At 33.8% G+C, this 9,830-nt stretch overlaps 1 protein-coding gene across 1 annotated transcript; it reads left to right on the top strand.

The window, feature by feature from the left end:
- The first annotated feature begins 2,213 nt into the window (after window positions 1-2,213).
- LOC129904488 (uncharacterized) lies at window positions 2,214-8,577 on the top strand. The gene is made up of 2 exons (XM_055980055.1): window positions 2,214-2,575; window positions 8,090-8,577. The coding sequence occupies exons 1-2, from the start codon at window positions 2,293-2,295 to the stop codon at window positions 8,284-8,286; spliced, it is 480 nt and encodes a 159-aa protein (XP_055836030.1). The 5' UTR covers window positions 2,214-2,292; the 3' UTR covers window positions 8,287-8,577.
- The last annotated feature ends 1,253 nt before the right edge of the window (window positions 8,578-9,830 follow it).

Genomic DNA, 9,830 nt, shown 5'->3' with positions numbered 1-9,830 from the left:
AATGCAAGGTATGGCTGCGTACAATAGACCCTTATGGTCAGGCCCTTCCCCGGACCCCGCATATAGCGGGAGCTTTAGTGCACCGGGCTGCCCTTTATGTAATTTTGCAAGTTTTTTTCTTTCGACCTTAACATAATTCAATAATGATATGTGTTATTTCATTTTCTTCAGCCAAGCTGATCTAAATCATTAGGAATATACGATACAAGTTAAATAAAACATCACCCCACTCAATTTTAACTGCGAATAAGTGATGAGTCTTCGATTTCCTATAACATATACAATATCTCCTTAATTTTATTTATTTGCTCATAATTTATTGAAAGTTGAAAAAGGAGAAGGGAGAATAAGAACAAGAAAAAGAATAGGGAGAAAGGAGAAAAAATTCTTATGAAAATCTATATTTGCTCAATTTTGTTTTACATGATTAAAATTTTTACATCAGTTCTTAAAGAAATTTTTCAGTGAAAATTCTTGATTTTTTAACGGAAAAGGTTAAAAATATTCTTAAATTAGGCAAAATTGAATAAAAAATCTCATATTTTTGTAGCTTTATCACTTTTTTCAAGTATTAACTCTAGTGATATGTTAGTATATTTTGATGTCTAGGTACATGACACATTGACAATTGATTTGTATTATGCTACAGAGGATGCATGTGTCTACTTATTTAATTTTATATAAATTTAAGTATTTATATACAGTCAAAATTGAAGTTAGTTGATATTAAATTAAACAATCTATACATATAATAAAGGAAAAACATAGACAAGGTGATTTGACACCTCTCTATGGTCTTCATTCATATTTATCTTTTTTTTCTCCTTTTTTATCATTTTTTCCTTCATTTAATTATTTATTTTATTTTTAATATCTCAAAAAGTATTTACATTCAATTACTCCACTATACCTCCCATTATAATATATCTTAACTACTAACAACTCACACCTCTTCAATTTGTCCTCTTAATAATATTCATAACTCCTTTTTTTTAATCTTCATAACCCCCAAAATTTATTTTGTAAGTTTATGACACCTTATGGTATTCCTCCATTTTGCATATATAAATTCACACTTTATACCAAGAAAATTCTCATTCAAGGATATTTTTTCACTTCTCCATCATTATACCATACATAGGGTGAGATAAACAAATGGTAATCATCACATCATATGGTTGCTTTCATGGTTAAGAACTATGGTTGGCAAAACCGTAAAAAATCTATGGGTAAGAATGTTTCTTTTAATTTTTTAAATTATATTATTTTTATTTTAATTTATGTGGCAGTAATTATTTTTTAAGAGTCAATTTGATTAATCTTTAAAACTAAATTGAATATTCCAAGATCAACAAAATCATGGAGTAACTAACAATTTCGTATAAATATATTCTTAATTTGTTTTTGTAGGAATGAAGAAGAAAGCTAAGGAAGATAGAAAAGTAGTGAAAATTATGAATTTTAGAAGAAAAATGATGTAGAGTCTTACAATAAAATTATTATTAGTAAAGTAATTCTATCTCTTTAGTTTTTCTCCCTCTTCTCTATTTTTCATTTAAGTATCTATTGAAGAACTTAAAATATATATTTTTAAACTCTTTTAATTGCACCTCCTTACTTTTTTTTCTTAAAGTTTTATTTTGGTATTTACTTTGATTATATGGCTCTTTCCATCAAAGCAATGATTAAGTGGTTATTGCTTTCATATATGAACTTTGAATTATTTTTGAAAGAAACCTATCTCAGAAGAAAAAGTTAGATATTTTGTTCTAATCTTTTTAGAATGTTCTTTGATTTTAAAGAGCTTGATAGTGATTATTTATCGAAATACAAATTGATTTGAGAGGATAATTAGGTTTTGATGGAGTGTTTCAATTGTCCACAAACTTATTCAAAATAAAATAGCGGACTTGTAAATATTAATATTAATTTTTAAATTCAATGTCAAGCTTCTGTTCTCAAGCTTTTATATTAAACTCCTCATAAAATATATTATTCATTTCGGAATTCTTTCTAATTTACAAATATCAACCTTTTTAATTGCATCTTACCATAATTAATTGAAAAATATAAGTGTCACTAATTCATATTAACAAACAAAAAACTAATTAGAAAATAGCTCACATTTAACCTTTTTTCTTTTTATTAGCTTGTGCGTGGATGAGTACACTAGTATTTATATATTATAGCTTTAAAAATTGACTCTATAAGTATCCCAGAAAATCACAAACAAATCATACTTTATCCATAACTAGAGTACTACACCTGTTGCTCCTTGAGAGTCGGTTACAAATGCTGCATTTTCACCATTGTCTCTCACTGCACACGAACGTTTTGAATAATCCTTCTATCTTCTTCTTCCTCACCCATCCAAATATCTCTGTTTCAAGAAGATGGAATTTATTCAACAAGAACAAAAGAAGAAGAAGAAGAAGAAACTTTCCTTTGGTTAAAGGTGTGGAAAAAGATTCTGAATTTGAAATTGACCCAGATAAAGCTCGTGAAGCTTTGAGAAAGCTTGATGAACAGCTTCAGACCCTTTCTCAGAAACAAATTGACCCTCCAAAGATTAGGGGTAATTCAGTTTCTCTCTCTTTAAAAATTGTTTCTAGCCCTACGTGTATAGATATGAACGTGTGTCTTGTGTTGAATAAATGTTTGTTTTTTTTTGCATAGGGGAAGGGGAAATCGGGAATCAGACGCTCACCAATAAGGTGAAAGTTTCAGTACCCAACCAACTTGAGTTATTGAAATTTCCAATACGGCTTTTTAGTTGGTTAGGAAGTACATGCTATTTGAGTGTGCGAATAACCTCCTACATTAGAGATTGACTATAAGAACATAAAAAAGCTAGTATGTAAGCAGAGGCGGAGTCAGGTTTTATAATAATTTATGGGTTTTGGATCATAATTCTTTTTGCATACTGGGTTTTGGATTGGTTATTTATACCTATTAAATTAAGTTTTTTAAAACACAAATACAGAAGTTGAGCTAAAGTTATTAGATTTTGCTGAATTCGTATCTACTATGGTGGCTCTGCTGCTGTCGTATATGAGGTGTAGAGATATTCGTGATTGTGTGCGGCTTTTTGCTGAAATCGTGTGGCATTGGCCAAAAGAGGACGGTATAACCATGTTAAGAGCGCTAATTATTGAAATCCGTATGTCCTGGAATATTTTGCAAAGAAAGATTTAAAGAAAGAAATACAAAAGTTTTGAATGATTTGAGCTGAACTTCTTCAAAATGAACCACGGAAAAGTTTTATTCAAACTCATTTTTGTTGCTCTTAAGTGCTTGGACGGACTCTATTTCATAGTTGAGTCTTTATTTGATCAATAGTTTGAAGTAAAACTTTGAAAATATTAACCTCATTTCCTTGGACAATCTTGTCAACTTTTGGCTTAGGTAAATTGAGCTGGTAACGAGATCATAGAGTTCTCCTAGGATCATGTTAAAAAGACTATATACAACTTGTTTCTTGGATTGTATACTTCTATTGTTCTATTTCTCGCGGATCATATCAAAAAACAACAAATAGATACACATAGTCTATATCGAAAAGAAGCCTGTTTCGGTTAACGATTATTTTAATTGAGCAAATGCTTCGTCTGTTTTTCGTTTTCCTGTATTTTGATAATCTCACCCTATTCCAACTACCTGCTTATGTTGCTATGTCGCACTTACCTTTCTTTGTTCTTGTTTTTTGTTCTTTTGATTGTCTTGCCATCTACTATCAATTTGCAATACAAGATTTGTCGCCTCTTCTTCATCCAGTTCAAAAGATCTTCCAAGAACACCCTTAACTCTAATCTCCGCCTTTCTGATTCTGGCATTGGGATGTGTTTTCCATACTTCAAATTTGTCTGGTATCATTGTCCATTCTGGTCAACAATCGGTTCAAGCTCAAAGTGGTCTCCTTTCGTTCTTCAAAGTTGGAAACAAGAGTACGAATGGAGTCTCAAATTTTTTCTGGTTGTGATCTCTACTTTTCATCAAAATGCCAGTAACACGGATTTTAGAATGAAGTGCAAGAGTACCTAACTGGTTTTACAAGCTGAAAGATCTCATGGATTTTGAGTGTGTTTTATCAATTTGAGATCTAACACTAGAGCATTGACGGTCCGTTAGATATTCCGTCATTACTCTTCCTCTTGGCTCACTTCTGTTTAAGTCCGACGGCGGAATTGACGGTCCGTCAGTGATGCGACGGCTCGTTAGAGCTGTCCTCATAACTATCAAATTCTGCCCCTTTTCTGGTTTAGCTTGACGATGGGGTTGACGGCCCTTCGTGAGTGTGACGGTCCGTCATACCTGTCGTCCGGTCTCCATTTTTGCAGCTCTTTGTTTTGTTTTGCCTTCTTATCTATTTTCGCTGATTTTCTGTCTTGATTCAGTAAAAAACTATTAAAATACCCTATAGTTGCTTAAGAACTAGCATTTATTCCTTGTTAAAAAAATGCATTAGAGATGCCGTCAAATGCCGGCATATCAAGCATGCAATAAAAATATGTGATTAGCAACCTAATCAAGATATTGTAAAGTCATTCTTCTCGATATCCTTATCAAAAATTTCATCATTAGGAACAAATAAATGGAGAAACATCGCTGACCTGTATATTAGGAGAAGGTTGTAAGAAGTCAAAAAAGCAAAAGCAAAAGCAACAACTTTTGAAAAAGCAAATCAGCAAATTTTTCAAAAGTTGACAGCAAAACACGTAGAAAAAGTTGACAGCAAAACGCGTAGATTTTTTTTTATGTGTTTTTGTTTCCTATAAATAGAGGGCCTCTTGCCCTCATTCAGACAAAGTGAGAGTAAAAATACAAAGAGAGTTATACACCAAGATAAATATTGTAGTCTTAAGTGTCCTCTTTAGTAGTTGTTCCTTTTACAAGAGAGAAGTGTTAATTGTTATTTTCTCCTTATATTTGAGAGCAGTGTACTCCCATATTATCATAGTAAAATCCTTCTACCCCGTGGTTTTTTCCCTCTATCTGTTCGAGGGATTTTCACGTAAAATTCTTGTGTTCAATTTATTTTTATTATTTATTATCATATCAAACTTTAGTTGTGGTGCTTCCTCCCCCCAACAGTGGTATCAGAGCCTTCGATTATTCTGTCTGTTTTATGCGAATGTACTATCTGTGAATAGTAAATTTTCGTGAATAATAAAATTCGATGAAAAGTACTATTCACGTAAATAGTAAATTTCGATGACGGTACAGTTTGTCACGATTGTTCGCAAAAATATTCAAAAACGATCTAGAAGGATGTAAAACAAATAACAATGTCAAGTACAACAAAGTTTGACGTTGAGAAATTCAATGGGACTAATTTCTCATTATGGAAAATGAAAATAAAAGAGATATTGAGAAAAGACAATTGCTTAGCTGTAATTGAAGGCAGACCTACAAACTTTGTTGATGACAGGAAGTGGAATGACATAGACAGCAACGCAGTTGCTGATCTACACTTGGCACTAGCTGATCAAGTGTTGTCTAGTGTGACTAAAAAACGGACGGCGAAGGAAATATGGGATACTCTTATGGGATTGTATGAGGCCAAGTCTTTGCATAATAAAATATTTTTAAAAAGAAGATTGTATACTCTTCAAATGGCAGAGTCCGTGTCAATAACTGAACACATCAATACTTTGAATACTCTGTTTTCGCAACTTACAACAATAGATTGCAAAATAGAGGGGACTGAACGTGTGGAGCTTCTACTTCAAAGTCTGCCTAACTCGTATGATCAACTCATCATCAACCTGACGAACAATACAGACAGTCTAGTTTTCGATGAAATTGCAACCGCTGTCTTAGAAGAAGAAAATCGGCGCAAAAATAAGGAAGACAGACAAGTAAGTTCGCAGCAAGCTGAAGTTTTGATGATGGTGAGAGGAAGACCAACGGAATGTGGCCCCAGTGGGAGTCACAATCATGATAGATCTCAATCAAGAAATAAAAAAAATATCAAGTGTTACGACTGTGGCAAGAAAGGGCACTTCAAGAAAGATTGTCGGTTCAAAAAGAAGAGTGAACACTCTGAGCCATCAAATGCTCAAGGGAATGTTGCATGTACCTCGGATGATGGCAATATTTTATGTAGTGAAGCAATATCAAATAATGAAGACAGAAAACGTTTCATTGATGTCTGGATCATGGACACAGGAGCAATATGACATATGACTTCCTGAAGAGAATGGTTCCATCAATATAATCCTATCTCAGGAGGGTCTGTGTTCATGGGAGACGATCATGCTTTGGATGTTATTGGTATTGGATCCATCAAAATAAAAATGTATGATGGCACGATACGTACCATCTAGGAGGTACGACATGTAAAAGACTTGAGGAAGAATCTATTGTCTTTGGGACAATTAGATGATAATGGATGTTCATATAAGACTCATGGTGGAGTCATGAAAATATCCAAAGGAGCGCTTGTAGTGATGAAAGTGAAAAAACTTGCTGCAAATCTATATGTGCTTAAAGGTGAAACACACCAAGAAGGAGAAACATCAACCGCGTCAGCAAGTTCATTTAAAGAATCAACAATGATATGTCATCGTAAACTTGGCCATATGTCGGAACGAGGTTTGAAGATTCTTGCTGACCAAAAGCTTCTTCCAAGGCTCAAAAAGGTTTCACTACCCTTTTGTGAGCATTGTGTTACCAGTAAGCAAAATAGATTGAAGTTTAGCAGTTCCTCTGCTAAAAGTAAGGAAATATTAGATCTGGTCCACTCTGATGTCTGGCAAGCACCGGTGGAGTCCCAAGGAGGAGCGAAATATTTCGTGTCATTTATCGACAATTACTCCAGGAGAAGTTGGGTGTATCCAATCAAGAGGAAGACAAATATTTATTTTGTTTTCAAAAAATTCAAAGCGCGGGTGGAACTTGAATCTTAAAAAAAGATCAAGTGTGTGAGGACAGATAATGAAGGAGAATACACTGGTGATGAATTTGATAACTTCTGTAAACAAGAAGGTATTAAACGGCAGTTCACAGTGACATATACTCCACAACAAAATGGAGTAGCAGACAAAGTGAGAGTAAAAATACAAAGAGAGTTATACACTAAAATAAATATTGTAGTGTTGAGTGTCCTCTTTAGTAGTTGTTCCTTTTACAAGAGAGAAGTGTTAATTGTTGTTTTCTCCTTGTATTTGAGAACAGTGTACTCCCATATTATCATAGTAAAATCCTTCTACCCCGAGGTTTTTTCCCTCTATCTGTTCGAGAGGTTTCCACGTAAAATTCTCGTGTCCAATTTATTTTCATTATTTATTATCATATCAAACTTTAATTTTGGTGTTTTCTCCCCAAAACAAAGGTTCAGTCCCATGTTGGGTTCCAAGGTATATTCTAAACACGGACCATGGTCTTGATTAATACATTGTAGATTTTATGGGGTATTGGGGGGGGGGGGGGGGGGACCCTGTTTCTCCTCTCTAAAATGCTTGTTAATTCTGTAACTAAATAATTTTCTTAATTCCATATTAGATAAAGGCTGTAATTGCCCTTCCCATATATCCAGTATTTATACCTACAGTTAACATGTTATTCCTTGTATAGTTTTGTGGGTTCTGTATCCCTAGCCATTCAATAATCAGCAGACAAATTACCCAATTCTTAAAGTCATCCCCCGTCACTGCAAAACATTTATTTTCGTATCTGTTAAAGAATCTATGCCTTCAACCCAAATTTAATTACTACTTGGTAGAGTAGTGGTCTTTTTATAGCACTTTGGGACTCTATACGTCTTCTATGTAGGACGATAACATCTGAAAATGCTAATGCACCATGAACAAGAAGCCTGCTTCAAATGTAATCACTGAAATTGAAACCCTAAATAAAAGGTAAACACACGAATAGCCTCAGTTTCTCATATAATGGAAAAGAAGAAATATAGATGTAGAAAGTAAAAAAGTAGTCTTGCTTCCACTCGAAATATGAGGTTCATTCTACCTGTTCTCGTATGTAATTTATCGACACAATTACACAAATGGGATTTATGTTGATAGGTTAATTTGCATGCTGGTGTATGATGCCAATATTTCTGACTCAGTATTTCATGAAACACTTGCAGCTACCGATGTGACCCGTGCTAGCAGCCAAGTGACAGAAGACACTAGTGATCCCGAAGGATCCTTTTTGACTTCCTTAGCCTTCGGTCTCTTACTCTTCACTATTTTCTACAATATACTCTTCACTACTGTAATCAAACCAGCAGTTGATGGACCAGAAACAGTTTCAGAAATAGACTTATATGCTTCAAACTCTTGAAGCAGCACTGGTACAGCAGTTGTTATGGATAGACGGAGTTCATAACGAGCTGTTAAATAACATTTTACTGAGGCAGAAAGGTTGAAGCAACTGTATAATGCTATTTCAGCGTAAGCCATATTTCAAGAGGCGTGCTTTTCATCTCATGCACAATATTGTCTTGATTTAGACAGCTAATGATGTAGAGTGAAAACTGGGCAACAGTTTTGCACCTTCTTTTTTGGCACTAGCTCAACATCTTTCAACCTTGCCTTTAAAAAATTTACATTCTGTTGCTCACCTATGCTGTAATCTGAGTCTCTATGGGTATGTAAAGAAGAGATGACACTTAACTTTAAAGGTCTCTAAGTTTTGTTGTTTACACAAAGCCCATATCTCCCCCTTTCCTTTCTCCGCTACCACCATCCCTCCTTCGCCACTTCCACAACCTTTGCTACCACCACTTCCTCCTCCTCCTTCACCTCTTTCTCCACTTGGTCCGCCTTCTCTTCCACCTTCTTCTTCGCCTTTCACTGAAGTAAAATAATGGATTCATAGTAAGCCCTTCACCAGGGGCACATATATAGAGGAGTCGCTTGAACAACAGGACGTCTTTAACCTATGCTGGTATATGTAGTTTTGGGTATTCATTATTTTGAACTTATACTTTCTCGGTTAATAATAATCCTCCCAAAACAAAATATGTGCTCAAAATAATCTTTAGCTTGAAAGCTCGTGACTTATAGTTTGCTTGAAAGCTCATAAATTATGGTCATATAAATCATATCATAAGGTTATCCTTGAAATTAAAATTATAATTCATAAATCATGTTGTAATATCGTGAAGTTCATACTTGTTTAGCATGAAAATCATATCTTAAATAGTAAAGCTCAATCTTTGAGAAAAACCATAGTATTCATACTTTTCGTAGAAAGTCATTAGAACTCATGGTTTTGAAGAAGACCATTATCCATGCTTGCTAAGAGTTCTTGTCAAAAAAAAGGATGGATTCTTGAAAATAAAAACATCATGAGGATTAATAAGATGATGATATTACATACCTTAGTTTTTCCAAATACTCTGTTGAACGATTGTCTGGAATTTGAAAGACGTTCCACAGTTCACAGAATGAACCTTTTGGCTAACAGAATTTTCTAAAGGAATCTCTTTTCTTCTACTTTATGATAAAATGGTCATAACTTTTTGTAGAAAGGTACGAATGATGAACGGTTTGATGCGTTGAAAACTAGATTCCTAGACGTTTAATTTGATAGGTAGTGAATCATGTAAATCTTCTTATTCTAGGGGATATTCTTGTTTGAAGTTATTCCTTAAATGAGTTTATATGAAAACTTAATCAGTAGAGAAGCTTTCAACTCAACTTTGTGTTACAGTTTCTTTATTACTTTAATTCACATCCAACAAACTTTCCACAATTAATACTTGACCTTTACACTTAGTTACAATTAAATTAATTGGGTTTGAATTTAATATTCATGTGTCAGACAGTTCAAATTGTAATTCGAAGACACGAGGTGTTACAAGATCTACCCATTGGGCTCAT

Source organism: Solanum dulcamara, chromosome 9 (assembly GCF_947179165.1).
Source record: "Solanum dulcamara chromosome 9, daSolDulc1.2, whole genome shotgun sequence".
NCBI lineage: Eukaryota > Viridiplantae > Streptophyta > Magnoliopsida > Solanales > Solanaceae > Solanum > Solanum dulcamara.
This window is presented reverse-complemented; position numbering and strand designations above follow the sequence as displayed.